The 19,267-nt window shown below is 40.0% G+C and overlaps 2 protein-coding genes across 2 annotated transcripts in view; both read left to right on the forward strand.

Annotated features, from left to right (window-relative positions):
- Positions 1 to 11,250, forward strand: part of dgat2 (diacylglycerol O-acyltransferase 2) — a 14,974-nt gene extending 3,724 nt beyond the window's left edge. Inside the window, exons 2-8 of the mRNA XM_015039207.1 lie at positions 2,063 to 2,191; positions 2,285 to 2,392; positions 3,761 to 3,831; positions 6,179 to 6,383; positions 6,732 to 6,906; positions 8,087 to 8,271; positions 9,123 to 11,250. Of these exons, the coding sequence (XP_014894693.1) occupies positions 2,063 to 2,191; positions 2,285 to 2,392; positions 3,761 to 3,831; positions 6,179 to 6,383; positions 6,732 to 6,906; positions 8,087 to 8,271; positions 9,123 to 9,277 (1,028 nt within the window). The 3' untranslated portion in view covers positions 9,278 to 11,250. The remainder of the gene's footprint in view (positions 1 to 2,062; positions 2,192 to 2,284; positions 2,393 to 3,760; positions 3,832 to 6,178; positions 6,384 to 6,731; positions 6,907 to 8,086; positions 8,272 to 9,122) is intronic.
- A 1,223-nt stretch (positions 11,251 to 12,473) lies between these two features.
- Positions 12,474 to 19,267, forward strand: part of uvrag (UV radiation resistance associated gene) — a 115,972-nt gene continuing 109,178 nt past the window's right edge. The window contains exons 1-2 of the mRNA XM_015039206.1: positions 12,474 to 12,811; positions 18,259 to 18,376. Of these exons, the coding sequence (XP_014894692.1) occupies positions 12,707 to 12,811; positions 18,259 to 18,376 (223 nt within the window). The 5' untranslated portion in view covers positions 12,474 to 12,706. The remainder of the gene's footprint in view (positions 12,812 to 18,258; positions 18,377 to 19,267) is intronic.

Raw genomic sequence — 19,267 nt, forward strand, 5'->3', positions numbered from 1 at the left:
TCTTTTTGGGGGGTTTTATTTTTTTTTCTCAACTTTCCACCTTTTCATTCCCCCCCCCCCCCTTTTTTTCTTTTAAAGACCAGTCTTTGGCAGCAGCTGAATGTAAATTTTAAAGAGCAAAATTGAGCTGATTGTTTAAAACAAAAAAGTAATTGTTGCGCTGAATGTTTATCGTGTCACCCAAAGTTAAACATTACTCAGGTCAAATAAAGACCTCTGTTCAGTGTTGCTTTGCTGTATTTGAGTTTAGTTAATTTCATTTTTGCATAAAGTGGCATTCAAAATGTGAATAATAATAAATAACGAGTGTTCCACTCACTCTGCTCTTGCAATTTTTTTCCTTCATGCTTTATTGGTTCTTATAGTTTTCCAGCACTAATTTCAAAGCAGCGTTTTCTGGAACTGGAGTGATGGGTGGTGCCCCTTTCGTTTCAATGTCATCGTGATCCTTGTTGATCTCTTTTCAGCAGCTGGAAATCCTTCTAAAATCCCAAATTTGACATTTTGTAAGTGGGAGGGGATGTCTATAATCCTTTGTTCAGCCAGTTAACTGCTTGTGTGCAGCAACAGGTGGGGGAGGGAACTCCATAAACTATATGACTCTTTCTCTGGCATCTCAGTAGAAGAACTTTCAAACGTACAAAAGAAAGTGAGCACCGAAGAAGTTAAAACTGTCCCAGAAATGATAATACTGTCATTTTGAGTCGAACTAACAAATTAGCATGATAATGCTAATTTTACCGCTCAAAGACTAATAAACTTGAACAATAAAACGCCACAAACAAAAACAATAAATAAAACAGAAACACCCGAAACCATAAATAAAATGAATGATCAAAAAAGTACCAATCATCAGAATGGAAATGATTGATCTCTTTTTAAAGTAACATGCAATTAATTGATTGATTGGTTATTGCAAAAAGGTTCACCATATCTTCTATTATCCACCATCATATGAGCTGAAACTGCTTTGAAATGTTACAGATTTTTAAAGGACATGTCTTACTTGTACCTTGAACAACCACAATGTGCCACAGCTGCATCTAAACTGTATGATCAAAACTGAACATATGGGGAGATATAAATATAAAAGGTCACACATTAACGCTGCTGTAAAAAGATGTCGGTTTGAAGAATGACTGGTGCATTCAAGGAACTTAGTAAAAATCTCCACCTTCTTCGAGGCTCTGCACCACGTCGGGTACAGGGCGGGACGCTCACACACAGATGTAGACCCATGTCTTCCTCATCAGCAGTAAGGGCTCCATAATAAAGAGTTGCACTTCTGCAGTTCCACCTTTTTTTTTTTTTTTTTCCAGATATCTGCTTATCAATGCTTTCAGGACAGGAATGTAAATAGATTTCCACTCCAAACAATAGAGCCAAAATATAGATTTCCACCATTTTCTCCATGATTATGTTCATAAAACCGTGTCTGTGCAGTCTGATCTATGTAAATAAATATTTATTTATTTACAGCCACCATCGCCTCATAAACACTGGCACACAGCATGATGAAGCTCCTGATGTTCTGTTACAGCTTTTTGGTTTCTGTAGACAAACGGCAAATTTGTCCTCTTCTGCGTGCTCCTTTGAAAACTTTCTGAGGAGATCCCTCCCTGTACAAATGGAAGTGCAGCTCTGATGCACATTGAACCAGTGGGAGTCTTAAGTAGCTGCAGCATCCTAGTTTACAGGTATTTAGTAACTGTGAATCCTGGAGGGAGGTTATTTTCAGCGTCCCTAGATGGGATTAGATGGCTGTGTGTTCCTGGTTCTCTTCCTCCATTGGCTCTCAGCGTGACAAGCTTTAGTAGCCGTTAATGTGGCCACTTTGACGTCAGTTCTCACATGCCCAGCAGCCGGCGGCTTCGACATTCTGGAGCAGCCGGTAAAAAGAGCTGGTGGTGAGCATTCGCGGCATTGGTCCTTTCAAATGAAACGACTGGACGCTGCCTTTTCTGGGAAATCATTAACTCTTTGTTTAGTTTCATGTCCTGTTTGGACTCGGTTGAACTTGGATTGACGTTGACCTCATCTTGCACGCGTTGTGTCCACCCAGGCACCGGCTCCAGCATCCTCTCCTCCCTGCAGGATCTCCCGTCGGCGCTGTGGCCCTGCAGCTCCAGGATGGAAAAGCATCTGCAGGTCATCTCTGTGCTGCAGTGGGTCGTCTCCTTCTTAGCCATGGGTGAGTGTTTGTGTGTTTGTGTGTGTGTGTGTGTGTGTCAGCTCACTGGTCTCAGCTTAAGGTTTTGGTAACTTCAAGCCTCTCTGCGTCTAGGTATTGCCTGCACGCTGCTGTTGATCTACATGTTCTGCACCGATTGCTGGCTGATTGCCGCCCTTTACACCGCCTGGCTCATCGTTGACTGGAACACCCCGAAACGAGGTTAGAAAACAAGCGCACACACGAGAGGATGGCGAAACCTGCTACTTCTGCGTTGCACAGAGCGAACGTACGTGAGGGCGTGCAGGAATGTTCCTGGGTTCTCATCATGACGTCATAATAAAAAGTACAGTGACTAACTCCGTGTTTCCACGGCGTTGGGTAAGCTGTTTTGCAACGATGGACGGACACAAGGAGTGCATTGTGTGTCAAATGGTTCCCCTCACAAAATCGTCAGGTCACGGTGCACTTTGGTAGGCTTTTAGAGTCGATACCAATCTGTTGACTCTCTTGGTTTCCTGTTTGCATGCGTTTATAAAAGGAATACATTTTGTAATGTCCTTTATATTGTTTTATAAACAAGTCAGTGATGCTGCGAAGCACAATTCCCATCAGAAATCTAACAAAATAAAGGTATTTTTGTCTCTGAAGGACAAGAAAAACAGCCCTCTGCAGTTCTTCCTTTTAAATTGTAACTCTTTTTTTCACTCGGTTCTCAATTAGTTCAACAGTGTTTTTCAGCCTGGAGCCTCCAAATAGTCAACCGTAGAGAAGAAAAGTAACATTCGGCTTAATTTTACTTTTCTCTTTGGCTCTGGTTAAACAATTAATCAGTTAAACAATAAATACAAATGAGCTTGATAATTTCCACTTTCGGAGCTATATTTTATTGAGGGCAGTTTTGTTTAGAAACATCATAATCCATTTTATTTATTGTTCTCGCTTGTCTTATTTTTCATAATTAAAATGTCTTCTGCTTCCAGTGTTACAAAAATTAAAGACTTGCATCGTTATGCCATTAACACTATATTACTTTTACAGGGTCTCAAATCAGTATTATCGTACATTACAATTTTACAGTTTATTGTCCAGTAAAATCTAAGCCTGTTTCTGAGATGCTGTTTTCATCTCCTGGAAAATATCCCTATTTAAAAAAAACAACCCGAAATGATTTAATAAAGTAAGCCATTTTTGATACATTTACACAGAGTAAGTTTGTTAGCATCTTTTATGTAAAAAGAAAAAATAAATAAATAAAAGCAGTAAAAAGGTCTTAAAGTATGGCAACGTGAGGCTTGTGCAAGGATGTTAAAACCCCATATAAAATGGTAATTCCAGCAAATACAAATATAATTTATGGGAAATGTACAAACATTTCTGAACATTGAGGAAAAAAAAAGTAGGAAACAGAAATAATTCTGATGATCCTAACTGACCTAAGAAGGTAAATGTTTGGTTTGATTTACTGTGAGAAAAAGCTCAAGATGCCATCAGATCTAAAGTATTTTGAATACCAGCATGACTGGGAGTCATCATTGGTGCTGGTCTTCATTTCTTTCATGTTTAATGAAGTCTCGTTTTTCTCTCCAGGTGGCAGGAGGTCTTCCTGGGTGAGGAACTGGACAGTATGGACGTATTTCCGAGACTACTTCCCCATCAGGGTAATTACATCAGCAGTCCAGTGAACCGTTGCTGATTTAAGCAGCTGCAAGACTTTAAACATCAGGAGACAATTCAACCAAAAGAGAACTAAATCGTTGAAACTTTATTTGTTCTGACATTGCGGACAGAGTCCACGCCATACGACTTCGGCAGCTGTGTGCATGTCTGCCATTATTCTACAGATAAAGCTTATCGGTCGTCTGCTGCAGCGGTGTCCCTTGTCCCGTCGTAATGATGGAGGGTGTGTGTTGGCTTGGAGTTTGAGCCTTTGTTCTGCTTGATAGTGCTGCTGTTTCTGACCAGAGCAGGGTGTGTGATCACACTAGCATGAAAACACCTTCACGCTGGCAGCATGCACAGGGTGGTACAGTAGCCGTCACTGGACGGGTCAAAGGTGAAGGCTGGAGCGTGTTTAAACAGATCAGATGGTTACAGTCAGCTGTCGATAGGCTTTCTCTGAATCATCAGCTGCTGAAACTGAAGAATGATGGTTAATGTGGTGATTCAATTGTGGAGATGGGAAAACTGCACTTTTAGTTTCTGGTTTACTGTATCAGATGTAAGATTATGTTTTAATCTTAAAATTAATCGACGTTTTTTTGCGGGTCTTGATCTGAAAAAGTTCAGATAATTTCCCTCTTTCAAGAATTTGTGGGAGACTGCCAGAGTAAGTCGAACTGGATCAGAGTCCTTAAAAGTTTATTGAGCTTAAGTAGGTCAGAGGACGTCATAATTTATAATTGATCTTAATTTACTAGTATGCGAGTTCTTCTGAAAAATGAGACTGAAGAAATATCGATTATTGTCACGAGGGAGGAAGACCGTTCTCGAATGTAGGAGATGCAGTCAGAGGATTTGATGTGGGGATTGCTAAAGCAGCAACCTGAACAAAAAGATTTAAGAATAACAACAATTTTTTAAAATAAATTGGAGAATGCAATTTGACGAACAAAAACCTAGTTTTCGGTTGCATTAATGCGAGGGAGCTGAACTTTGCAGATCGTATTGATTTGTGCTGTTTGCCCTGTGCAGCCGCTCGTCTTTGCCCGTTTCAGAGCCAGCGGGCATCCCTCATGTTTGTCTTGCGATAGAAATATCAGTATGACCGCAAGTTGCGTATGAAAAACAAAAAAACAACAAAAAAACCCCCAGCTATGTGCCGAACAATCAATTAGCTGAAGAGGAAGCGAGCTTTATCTATTGTGATGAAGCGGCTGCTATTTATGAGCTGGAGGCCAACCAGTCAAAGTCTGAGGACGTGTTTGTGTGGAAGTGAACACATCGGTACGTTTTGGATTTGGATCAATTGAAAAGTGTAATATTTACACCCTCCAAAAAGAACCAAGGAACTTTTCAGATATTGATACTCATTTGCTTCAGTCAGTGAATCTTTTCTCTACATCTTTCCACTCCCTGTCCAGAATATATCGACTCATGGTGCTACATTAGCAATTTTAAACGCGATCGCCTTTTCCTAATGAAACCTTTAGCTTTGTCTTACTACGATAGAGGGATCCACTCTGCACAGCTGCTCGAGCACCTTCTGGCAGGGTTGTTCACATTTACAGCTTGAGGATCAATTAAAGATCTTGAAATAGTTCAGAAAGTTAAAAGTCCAGTTTCCAGTCTCAGCTGGTGGATGCCACGCGCACTGGGTCAGTAATTTTATGACCGTGCTTGAGGAGGGAGAGGAGAGCTCCGTCTGGTTTGAGCTGATAACGATGTCCTAGTTTTAGTAAAACCCTGGCAGAGGGTTCGCAGGTAAAGACCATTTCTAAAAACAATAACAGATCAGTCGGTGTCGTTTTGTTGTCTAATGCCTTCCAGCACAGAAAATAACAAGAAAAAAAAAAGCTGATTCAGGACCGCGCAGCATTCTGGGAGATGTAGGCAGAAGAAAAGCCTTTAGCTGTTCAACGTCTCATGACGAGCCAGACAAGGCAGGCGGCATCAACTGACTCGCTCATTCTTGGTTACCTAGCAACAACCTGTTGAGTAACGGCAGCAGTTTCAGGTTTTGCCACCGCCGAGCCTCATAACTGCTTAAAAATAAACAACGGCGTGGAGTGAAAACTGTGATAAAACAGGAAATCTCATGCCACCAGTTTGGCAGCATTTCAGATATTTAAAACAAAAAAACTAATCAATAATTATCGACAGTCATCGATGTTGACTAATATGAAACTCAGCCGTCTCCTCCAGCCCTTTGTAAACTGTAGTTCTTAATAGTTTGCCCTTTGTTTTAAGCCTCCTCTCTATATTGAGCTCCAACATGACTATGGTTGTGTTGAGCCTTTATACAGAGGTGTGGCAACCAGCCTCATCATCTTTCCGTTTGTCTTGCAGCTCATTAAAACCCACGATCTGCTCCCGAACCGGAACTACGTATTGGGCTACCACCCTCATGGTATCTTCTGCTTTGGTGCTTTCTGCAACTTCGGTACGGAGGCGACGGGATTCTCTAAGAAATTCCCTGGGATCAAGCCATCCCTGGCGACCCTGGCGGGAAACTTCCGCTTGCCTGTCCTTCGAGACTACCTGATGTCTGGGGGTGAGTCGCTGGGGTCATGTTTGACGATGCTGATAAGCGTATTTGTCCGAGAGCTGACCCTCGTCCTGTTGTCCAGCTTTAGCTGTCTCTGTTTACTTCGATCTGCTGATTTTACTGATTTTTATAGAGCTCAAAGCGCTCTGAGGAGGCTCTTTGTTCTATTGGCGTTATCTTTGCTCATCGATACCTTCGTGACACTTGGGTTACTTCAGGGCATTGGGCATGTTGCTTTGATGGAAAGGGATCTCCCACAGTTCTGGTTTTGCACATCTTTAAAGTAAACCCTCTTTTCCATGTCAAGACAAAATAAAAATGATCTGATGTTTCCACATCTCTTCCCCATTGCAGGCATCTGCCCAGTGAACAGGCACTCCATAGACTACCTGCTCTCGTGCAACGGGACGGGGAACGCTGTGGTCATCGTTGTCGGAGGAGCAGCAGAGTCTCTGCACTGTGTGCCCGGCGTGAATTCAGTCACCCTGAAGAACCGCAAGGGCTTTGTAAAGCTGGCCCTGCAGAAAGGGTGAGCGTCCGCCGTATTACCCAGGCACGAACTCGCCCACTCACCTGCACGAACTTCAAGGTCTCAAAATACGAGCCTCAGCCAAATCCGTTATGAAAATGTCTCTGCTGTGAACCACAGGACTGGATAAATCCGGGATGATTAACCTTAGAAAGGTTAGAAAGGCCCAGAGAGAGAGAGCCGCTAACAAATCTTTTATGAATGTGCCGTGCTGTGTTGAGCACCTCGTGGCATGGACTACCATTTCTGAAAGGTCAAACTGAGTTAACCGGTCCTGACCTGCGCTCGGCAATACATTAAGCGCCATTATTAACCGCACGGCTAAGTCATCTTGGTTTGTATCTCTAGCCCAAACATGGCAGGATTATCATATCACTGGGTGCACCTTTTTCTAAGAAGCTTAGAAGTTGCTGGAAAAAGACATGCAATTATGAAGACCTCCATTCATAACAACTAGGCTAGCATTGTTACTCACATAAGCCAGGAGTGTTGCATTCAGGGCGCTGGAACCACACTTTGTAGAACTAGTTGAATGCTCATAAAATGGGGGAAACTAGCTTGAGGACGATGTTCTTGTAAAAATAATAAAAACGTTGCCTCAGATAAAATGAGAAGGTTTAATCCTGAAAGTTTTCCTCTCGTGCAATCTCCTTGCATAAATCTTATGCCTCGACAGAACAAAAACTCAAGTGTTTGCCCCAGAACGGACTGCTGGTGCCAACGGTGTTATTGTGCAACCTAGTCTGACGTAAGGCAACTAGTAAGCTGTAAACAGAAGTATAACCCGCCTTCTTTCGAATGTGTTTCTTTTGGTTGTTGTTATCAAATAAAAGCAGGCGGCTTGGTTAAGTTGAGACGTGCTAAAATTCACACGTTTGCCACGTCTTCCCCTAGCCATCTGGTGTGATGATCGTCATCGGTGCCAGGTCATTTTCTGTTGGAATAGTTGTATAACAATAAAAGCATAAATACTAATAATGTAGGCTGTAAAACTAACTGGACGGTTGGGTGCAACAGATGGCGATCGGTGGGAAGGAAACGTTTATTAAAGGAATGTCTAAATCAGCATTCACTAGACACCCCTTGATGCTAAATATTTCTTTCGTTCCTCTCTTTTTGTGGTTTCTGATTCGACTTCAAGAATCGGTCGAGTTACAACACTTTCTTTGTGATCGCTTAGGTCCGACCTGGTTCCTGTGTACTCGTTTGGGGAGAATGACGCCTACAAGCAGGTGATCTTTGAGGAGGGGACCTGCTGGAGAGCTCTGCAGAAAAGGTTACAGAAGATCTTGGGCTTTGCCCCGTGCCTTTTCTACGGCAGCGCCTGGGGCATCGTGCCCTTCTGCAATCCCATCACCACCATAGGCAAGTTTGTCTGCTATGCATGTCAGACGCGCTGATTTGCAAAGTTATTCACACCACCTTGAACTTTTTCATATTTTATCACATTGCAGCTATGAACGTTGGCCATTATATGATAGACCAGTGCATGGTGTTCAAAAGTCTTACGACAAAAACATGTGGTGTTAATTTGTGTTCAGCGCCCTGAAACAATGTTTCGCACAACAAAGTTTCATTGCAAATTTGTTGGAATGTGTCTCTACCAGCTTTGCATCTCCAGAAACTGAAATTACAAAAATACCTGAAGCTCACAGTGGGTGTAGTCTGTGAACATTAATGTTCAAGTTTCAGCTCTAATATTTTAACTCAACCTAATATGGTGTTTGACTAGGCCATTCTAGAGTATGAATTTTGCTCTTCTGTTGTCATTCTGGCTGTGCCAGATGGTTTTTTATGTTTTGGTGCCTCATGGAATTTTTAGTTCCTATAATATTTTACACTATATAAAAGGTGAGTTGCATAAATATTTTGAGATTTTTATGAACAAAAACGATACCCACATATTTGAAAATTATGATGTTATAATACTTTTTTAAATTGTATTTTTTGAGAATGACGTGGAGCAACTGGCCAGGGAACATATTAAATCTACAATCAATCGGTTCATACCTGCTGGTGTACAGGACTATCTATTTATTAGGAAGTGGATGGGGCACCAAAACTGGCTTCAGCCCAGAGGCCAATGTACTTTAAAATCCGGTTCTGGATAAGCGTTGCTGTACTGCTGAAACAAGAATTTCAACACCACTCAAGTTTTTTTTTTTTAGACCCTCTTCAAGATTTACTCATCACCGTTTCTTTCCTTCTTGTTACAGTCGGGGAGCCGATCACAGTGCCTAAAATTGAGGACCCAACAGAGGAGATGGTGGACCTGTACCATGGAATGTACGTCAGGTCTCTCCGGTGCCTTTTTGACAAGTACAAGACCCGTTTCGGTCTGAAAGAGAGCGACATCCTGCACATCCAGTGAGAGGACGAGGAGCTTCCTGCTGAACTTCCCTCCTCGCCCTGCCTCAGTGGTCTGGTTTATGTCTGGACAGTGAAACCGTACACATGTCGACGTCTGGTGGAAAACAAACAGTTTTCACACTTGCACAGCTGTAGCTTGAGTTCAGGAAAATGTCTGATTTCAACAACAGTGGCCTCAGTGCAGAACTTTTTTCTTTTTTTTTTTTTTTTTTTGGACAAAGTTACACCAAATACCACATCAAAAGCTGTGCCTTTTTTTTTGGAGAAGATTTCTGATGTGCACTAACTCATCGGTGCAGAGGGGGTAACCGCCACTAGATGGAGCTGTAAATTAATCTGGAAAACCTGCCAACATCTTCCATTACCTGTGCGTTCATATATTACTTCTTGTACGCTTTAGAACCACATAACATGCTAAATGCACAAACAATGCAAATGGAAAGCACCACTTTAATAATGGGTCGACAAGCCCAAATGTTAATTGAGCCAAAGATGTGTTTTGTCCTGTCAACCCCTTCGAACGCAGTGATTAGATGTACACAGAAAGTGTACATTTTCTACAGGCTGGATCGACATGGTTAATGGACAGCACACATTTGCCTGTAATTGTTATTGCCATAAAGTATTAATTATATTCAGCTGAAGGGATAAAGCCTGTTTGACTTGTCCTTTCAAGAATATTTCTCATGCACTTTTTTTTTTTTTTTTTTTTTTGAATATCGATTAAGCTCTGGAGATTGTCTTAGAAAAAATGCCTTTGATAATCAGATTCTGCTCGGGAAGTGACCTTCCTGCTGCTTTGCTTTATGTTCTCGTTTCTCTCATCCCAGGTTTCGATTCGGGAAAGGTGGCGCTCATTTTGCAATGAAAACTGAAATTTTTCTGTCCTGAATTTTCTTTTTTTTTTTTTTTCTTTAAGTTTAGAGCAGCAGTGGAAAGGTTGGGGTCAATTAGAGAACTGAATGCCTGACACCTGATGGTTCCAGTATGTCGTGTGTCATTGCAGAACTGTAGCTTAGATGTGATCAGTGAAAATAAGTAACTTGATATTAACTTGATTCTTAATGCATCTTTGAGTTTGGTACTTATTTAAAGTGAGGTTCTGTTAAACCTTTCCAAGGAGTCAATAGCTTACCTGAAATATTTTCTTTTAATTTTTGGTACATCCATTAGTGTATTTGTTGATCTTGGAGACCAATACCAAAGCATACTTTTGTCTTAAAAGAACATCAGTCTTAAAAACACACCCACTTTATTTCCATGAACCTTTAAACCACTGTCATGTTTGCTTTGGGGCGTTATTTACTTTGAAGTAGATGATTACTTACACAGGAAACGGAGGCTGGAGATGGTGTGCCACCGATTGTCCTGTGTGCAACATTTGACATGCTTAATTCACAGTAATGAAGATCACAGATGGCACTCTGCTTCCCATCTGAATTGCCTGTGTAAATAAAAATCAGTCGTAGTGTACATAGTTGCCCAATGCAAGCATAACGATGGTCCAAGGGGACATGAAACTGCGTCCGAGGAAATTCCTGCTTTCTTTTGAGGTAGGTAGAGGTTGATTTTGCCCCTTGCTAGCTCGCCGTTAGCTTTAGCATTGACAACTAATCTGGATTTATGCAAACTAAAGTTTTGCGGATGAGCTTGATTTCTTACAACCTTTGAACAGAACCTTACTTCAAATATGTGGAAGTATCCCTTTAAGTTATTTGGTACTTGCAGGCATTTCTAGCCCCTTCCTCGACAGAACAGAGAATCATCTGATTCAGTAAGGCTGCTTCTTGTGAATGATGATGGTCGGTAAGCTTGAAGAGCAGTTTCCTCTTGTCTCAACACTGTGACTTCCTTTAGAGTAGCGAAATCCTTGTGATAAATCTCAGAGCAATAAAAAAAAGCAGGTGATGCCTTTATGATGGACATCATCTGTCTTCTGTTATTTAAATTAAATTTTTGTATATTTTGAAGAGACTTTGTTGTCCTTGCCTTTGTTTTCAAAAACATTTTCTGCCTGTTTCAGTTGCACCATTGGACATCCTGTACATAACTGAGACTCAGACATTTTGGATAATTAGAACATCCCGTTGATGTGTCAAAAGCTCCTCAATGAGAAGGAACTGATAATGGCTACACAGAATCTCACAGAATTTCAACTTTTCAATATTTGGTCACATCACAGCTACAAACCTCAGTGTATAAAGATTTCAGCCTTTAGTTTTAGGCTGGCAGCTGTAATGGCAGCGAAGAGTGTTTTAAAAAAAAATATTTTCTTTATACCATATTAGTATGACAAATTAACCTACAATAAATGTTACATTTTGTGGTTGCAACAATACCTAAGTGTGAAAAAGATGAATAGAAATAACTTTTGGGCAAAAGTACAGATGTTTAAATCCCAGCATTTGTTTGGCAAAAAGTAGTTAATTTCTGTTTTACCACCAAATCAAGTCTGTTTCCATATGCATGCTTACAGAAACAAACAAATCAGAATTCCTTTATTGCCATTGTGCAAGAATACACAACAAAATAAAATAAAATAATTAAAAAAAAAATCAATAGGTCAGCTTGCTTGTTTGTAAAAAGATGCAATGTGGTGGTGTCGCCCCCTGGTGGTTGACTGGTATAACGTGACTTCCTGTAGAGTATTTTTGACTTATTTACATGTTGATACTAACGACACTTTTTTAGTGTAACATTTAACAGAAAAATAACATTGTATAAAACTGCATAGTCATATATAAAATTGTATAAAATATAAATTGTATATTCAGCCGTTTTACTGTAAAATTACAACTTAATTTTTTTTAAACTTAGTCTTTCAGGTAAAATAGACCTTATTGTACGTTCTTTATATCCTCAATTCCATCACAGTTTTATTTATCTAAAGAATGCTGAAATATGTAAAAACTTACGTTTCTGGTAGTCTTTTATATTTCACATGCTCTTGTAATATTGTGTTCGATTTCAGTGACTTTCTGATAGAAAAACTATGAAGACCAGCGTTTTTTCTGTCACCTGCATGTCACGCTGCTCATACAACTTCCTCATATTTCGCAGATTTGACAGATTTCCACCGACGCTAGGCCCTTCCTGGTTGACAAACAGCTCTTTCAGCCAATAGAAATGCACCTTGCCAGGAATAAGCCCCTCCCTTGCTTAACAGATGTCACTTTAAGCCAATCACGGACGGCAGTGACGTACTTCCATTTCAAAGATGGACTTCCGAAAGCAAATGTAGCAGAATAGCCCGTACTTTGTTTACGTCCCGCTGCTGGACTGACAGCTGTCGGAAAGCTTTACGCACATGAACATTCGTAACTGCGTGTCTGTCGTGGTTGCCCGCAACTTGGTGAACTTTTGTTTTGAAATGCTAAGGATGGAGCGTTTTGTTGAATGAGAAGGAGAGTCGCTAGATGCCGACAGGAGGATGAACTCCATCACCGGTCGGGCTCTTGCTATCCCCGCCGCCTCTGTCACCAACTCTGGAGCTTCATCCTCTCGAGCCCTGCATGTGGAGCTCACATCCCAGCAGGTAAACGCAAACTCCCCCTGACTATACTATTCGGCACCAGCGGAAGGTAGGCGGACTGAGCAGAACTTGGCCGGAGTCATGTGTTTGTGTTCTGCTGTAGTTTTACAACTGCTGCCAGAGGAAACCAGGCCTGTCAGACTGACTGCGAGCTAGTGAGCTAGCCACAGCTAGCTTACTTCAGCTAGCTCACAGGAAATAAACTGATCTCTTCTGGGACACCGGTGTCTTTTAATCCTCTCCACCTGCATTTGAAATATTAAAACGGGCCTCTTGCTGCTCCATTTAGGGGCATCTTTACCGTAAAATGCCTAGAATTTCTGTTCCAAGCAGCTGTGCTTCTGAAAATGTGACAGAACTTGACGTTATGCCCATCTGCATGTGACAGGTCATTCAGCTGAGGGGGGGAAAGTAGCAGGGTATGTCATTGTGTTGTTTGCACTGCAATTTTATTGCAATTTTCTCAACTTCAGGCTTTATTTGAGCTTTACTGCTAATTTAAATCGGGAAGTTCGTAAAAAAAAATCATACTCTTCTCATTCATTCATTCATTCATTCATTCTGCCAGAGCCTCTAAAAACAACAGTGCGTCATTGTGTTAATGTAAGCCATTAGTTGAAGCGTGCTCGGTACTCACTGCAGATGACTTCATTTTGGCTCGAAACAAACAGTAAGATTCAAGGGCGAACTGGTTCTATTATTTTTATTTTTTTTACTTTGTTAAACCACTTCCCTCTATCTGATGACGATCTAACTTCAGCAATCCTAAGCGTCTTTCTTTCACTCAGTTTTCCTATAATCAGGCCTCTGAAATATCAGTCAGCTTATCATGGTAATGTGGCTGACACTTTGGACCTTTCAATATGTTTTTGCATGGCAACATTTTTATGTGGATATGAGTTGGATTCTTTACGTCTACAAACACTTTCACCAACACACTATGTTTCGATGCATTTTATTTTTTAGAAATCAGGTAAGATTTAAGATGCTTAAATGGGAATCCTCTATCAAAGAACGTCGAATAGATTCAGAAAAAAACTTTTATTTATCCCAAAGGGAAAGTAAATGTTGTAATTCATTATCAAGGAGTCTTCAGGGAAAGGTGATGCTGTGAGGAGGAAGGCTCTCCTGTAGCAGCCAATCTTGCAGCTAATCTGAAGAGGCCTCTGGCTGAAGGTTGTTAATGCATGACAGCCTCACGACTGTCATGATTTACCAACAGCTCAATTACACAATCAGCACTGCTAATCCATCTCATTCACTTTTGTGGTGGTACAGCTAGTCACAGAAATGCTAGAGTTGGGGATACAACTGGGCCTGTCAGGATAACAAGTTTTCCTGGACAATAAATTGTCCCAGATGTTATTGCGATAAACGACAATAATTGTTGTTTTGAGGTGGCATAAGAATGCAGGAACACATTCTTAAAGCATCAATAAACTTTAAATTCTAACTAACATCTAACCCTGGAACTGGAAGAAATTTAAAGTATCCAAAAAAAAAAATTAAACAGAAACAACAAATAAAATACATTTTGAAGTCTCCTCAAACAAAATTGTCCTTCAAAAAAGGGCTAGTCGAGACAAAAACTCCAGAATGAAGAATTTTGTCATCTAGTTTTTGATAGAGGAAAAACAAAAAATTATGCAGAAATGATTGTGTTTGCTTTCATTTGTCATACGGTTAATTGATTTATTGTTTATTGTGACAGGCCTAGATACAACCCTTGCCCATTAGTATTGATCTAAGAGATTTATTTAAACCTGAAGCAAAAATGTTTCCAGCTGCACAGCGTCCAGAATCAGGGTCGGATAATTCTCCAAACATGCATAAAATATTTACTAGCTCTTTTTTTTTTTTAAAGCCTTCTAACGTGTCGGATTCAGAACATTACAATGACCCGCAACTGCGACGAGATTGTTCCACATATCGCCTGTATGTGTTGTCATGTGGATATGTAAACACAGCCCATGACAGCTGTTGACCTCATGAACACATTTGTGCAATAAAAAGCATTATGCCGTTTCTGACAGTGCGTCTGAATTGAATTGACGTGGAGGACGATCGATTTGTTTGGACCGTCCTGCTCAATCCACAAACTACATTTACTCTAGGCTGGAGACATAAAGAGGTTCACCAACGTTAGCCAGTAAAGAGCCTCCAACAAGTCAGAAATTTGTAAACGGTGACAAATCGAGAACCAAGGTCAACGGTTTCAGGCTAACAGAGCCAGACTGGAGAATAATCAATCATTTTGAAACTGTTAATGGAGGAAAGAGTATTTCTGCGGTGGTCATATGTGCCTCCTGCTTATTTTTTTCTTTTAAAAATATTGCATCATCATTGTCTTTTGTTTGGCAAGTTTAACTTTAGTTGCCAGCAGGTAGCTTGCAAAATCTTAGTTGGAAGTTTGTGTGTGCTCTTCTGGGAAGTTTTTGCTTTCATTAATCATCATTTCTCTGGAAAAGATTTGACCGTTTTATTTTTATTTTTTTTAAGAAAGCTACAATATTTCTGGTAGTCTCTTGGAAAACCACTCTGAATACATTTTATGTGGTGAATGTCACAATTTATTTTGCCGTTTGTCTGGTGTAGTGCTGGGAAATGAAACGCTTTCAGTGTCTATCAGAAAACCAGAAAATCTCCACGACATCGATAAAGGCAGGCGTTAAAAGTTAAAACGCAACAGGTGAGACCAAATATGAGGTCAGCATTATTCAGCTTTTTTCTAAAATGGAGAAGAGATCGCAGGCAGTAGCGTGAACTTTAACTACTTTCTGGTTGCACTCCAACATATTGGCACTCTAACGCAGAACTGCAAACCGGATCAGCACTTTAATATTTTGCTGGTTGAGAAAGTTTCATTATTCATCCCTAAAATCCAACAATTCCTGAGTTATAGTTAATGTTGTATTACTTATTGCAACTAGTTAGGTCAGTATTGAAACTATAGCTTTAATTTTCAGAAAGAAAATTTATATATTTTATTTTTGTCCATATCTAGTTTGAGGTCAGTGTCCTACATAAAACATTCACATCCTCAGGTTTCAGTTCTCCCGTTGTCATTGCAGGGAAACGGGACCTGAGCATGATGCTGCCCCCACCGTGTGTAACAATTGGCATAGTGTCAATACAGTTTAACCCTCGGTTTGTGGCAGTGTGACGTCATCGTCTCATGCAAACGTCCATCCAGAACAATCTGTCTGTGATCACGTGCAAATTTTCTACGTTGGATGTTTGTTTTCTTTCGAATTGCATTGTGAATGTTGATGGCAAAAATAAAACGACAGTCATAGATTAGATGTACAGTCACAGTAGTCGTGCTCATAAAGTCATAAAAACTAATACTAGCAAGGTTACGTTTAATAAACTGTCTTGTTAGTTGGATTTTACGTGTATAAGAACAGTAAAGTGCTTTGAACATTACATTTTCCTTCTAGTGAAAGCTACCCTTCAAATAATGAAATATTGTCTTAAAAAATAATTGCGTAATTGCAAAGTGGAACCAAAATATATATATATATTTTTTATCATTGTCTGGAGCCAAAAATAAATGTAAAAAAAAAAAAAAAAAGCATAAATTCTACAGCCCAGATGTGTTGCCGTTTTTTTTCTTTGTAAAGTTACACAGTAAAAACATGATGGCAATAATTTGGTTCATTTTTTCCAGTTATATAGTGAAGAAAAATGAGGTTGTTCATTTTTTAAAGAAATGTCTTTACCATGATATTCATACATTTAAAAATATCAGAGTTCTAAGCTACATATTTAATTCACCACCATTTATCTTCCAAACTAAATATTTAGTTTTCAAACTAAATACTTGGCTCCAAATGAAATATTTATTTTTGCTAACTAAATACTTGGAAATTAAATGTTTGGTTTGGAAAACAAATATTTAGTTTGGAACTAAACTAAAAATAAATGCAATTTGCAAACTAAATATTTTCAAAACTAAATATTTAGCTCAGATGTAAATATATTAGTTTAATATTTAGGTAGCAGTTTAAATATTTAGTTTGAAAATTCAATATTCAGCTTGTGAACAAAATATTTAGTTTGGAAGCCTGGCATTTATGAATGTAGGAATAACATGGTGAGAGAATGACTATGAAAAATAAACAATGACATATTTTCATTGTTCTTTTTTTAATTTTATTTTATTTTTATTATTATTTCTTTTTTAACGGTCGGACTTTACAAACAGCACCCCGTACATGTGAGGAGTTTGTGCAAAGTTTTTTTTTCCAGGTGTTTGCAATCTGCACGCATTGTGTTCTCCGGGTTGTTTCATATCGAGTCTATTTTTAGAATGAATCTGTTTCAGATGCCACGGTGAGCCTTTCCAGTCATGCATTTCAGACACTCGGAGCAAAGCTAGTTCTCACATAATGCGATTGTTACACCAAATGCACACCAGAGTCGCACTTTCAGACAACTTCATTTCGCTCTCAGCTGCCCTCCATGTGTTTCACGTAGTTCTGCTTTGAAGAACCCAGTTCCCTGCCGTAGCTCCATCACATCCCTTATTTCTTTGTGCGTCTCCGCCGCAGCTCATTCAGAAATATGCAGTGGCATTTTGTAAGGAGGGGATTTCAAAGTCCCCAGTGGAACAATCAGTCATTTTGTTTCTTAGGGTTAGTAATCTTATAGGGAATCTCATGACTTAGATTCTGCCTCTGCTCGCCTGCAGGAAGCCGGCTGGGCCGACCGGTCAAGGCCAAATGTAATTCCTTGTCTTCATCCTTCCCCACTGACTCACACATGCATTCACCCACGTAGAGAGAGACATTAAAATGAATGCTTGCATAGCAAAAAGAAGATATGCGCTGATGGAACTTTTGCTTCCAATTCCTGTGTCCGAGATTTTAGAATTTCATTTATGAAGATATCAAAAGTTTTCTTCTCGCCTCCCTGATGTGAACTTCTGCAAATTGTTTCAGTTGGACGCGGGACGACACTATATTGCAATATATAAACTACTGTTTCAGAACAGACAAATATTATGAAGTTGACATCCGACATGGTTTTTAGCATCTTGCACAAGCCATTAGCAGGGCTAGCGTTCCTAAAACAGCAGACGCTGCGCTTTCTCTAGGAAGTGGAGCCTCTTAACTCGAATATTTCCTAAAAGGCGGCCAGTATTTCAAAACCTGACTCGTTCCGTGAAAGGCAGAAGTCGAAAAGTCAAAAGGATGAAACGAAGAGCTTTGCTGCTTTCTGTGAAACCTTCCACTTAAAGTTTAATTCATTGAAACACAGGAACATGTCCACGTTAAAGGTTATCTTTACAAAAACAACTTCTTGCATGTCTGTGGAGGTTACAGGAATCCCTGGAACAAAACCGAAACTGCAGACTTCAGCTCTGCCGTTAGCTTTCTGCTCATGATGAATCACATCCATGTTTTTCTCTCCTTCTCTCTCTTTTTTTTCCCCCCCTGGTCAAACAGAGACGGTTGCGTCATCTCCGGAGCATCGCTGCCAGGAACATAGTCAACAGGAATGGTTCTCCACTGCTGGACACTTACTTCACCCTCCACCTCTGCGTAGGAGACCGCATTTCTAGAGGTCGGTGGAAACCTTCTTTGTTGTAATATCGAAACTTTTGGAAACGTACAACATCATTGAATCTGAACTGTAACTTAAAAAATACCCCCAAAAACTTAAATAAGTTAATGTAATGGAAGCCAAAAAAGTGCAGTAACTCTGACAGTTCAAACAGTTTTTATTTCTTTTTTTAAACATATACCTACTTTTCTGCATGTCAGACTTGTAAACCTTATCCGGGGACGTAAGTCAGACTCTGAGTTGGCAAATCTTATTTCCTATTCTGTGTTGTGGTTGTGTTATGGGGAAGTCCGTAGAGCTGTGAGTATATGTTGGCCATCCAATCCATGAGCTGCGTTTATTTTCATTGGTGCTGATTGGTTGTGCCTACAAGAGCTAAAATACGGAAAACTGTAGAAGTTAGCTTTTTTGTTCTTAGATATTGGGGTCTGTGGTTTCCACTGCTTGCAATAATGCATAGAAACTAGTTGTGGGCGTTATGGACTTAAAGTTTCATCATGTTACTTTGTGGTATTGCGATAACAATAAAACTAATAAGTACTCTTTATTACGTCTTTTTATATTAGGGATGTTTGAACTATTTAAGTAGGCAGTTTTAAACAGTTTCAAATGGCGAACTCAGCGGAGGAAATATAAAGCATTAACCTTGTTATCACTTGTGTGATTCTAAAGCGTTAATTTTTGCTCTGCTATCAAGTCACAGCGCTACTGAAGTCCAGTGATCTGTTCTGAAACAGCACAACCCACCTAACCCTCCCAGTGTTCTAGAAACAGGAAATGGTGTCTGAAGCAAAACGCGACAATGTTTCTGATGTGTTGTTGCATTAAATCAGTCGGTCACATCGACCATCTCGGGGTTTCCCCCAGAAAACTTGCTTAGCCCGGCGACGA

The sequence above is a fragment of the Poecilia latipinna genome, unplaced genomic scaffold (genome assembly GCF_001443285.1).
Source record: "Poecilia latipinna isolate Pla-1442-1.1 unplaced genomic scaffold, P_latipinna-1.0 Scaffold465, whole genome shotgun sequence".
NCBI classification, from domain to species: Eukaryota; Metazoa; Chordata; class Actinopteri; order Cyprinodontiformes; family Poeciliidae; genus Poecilia; species Poecilia latipinna.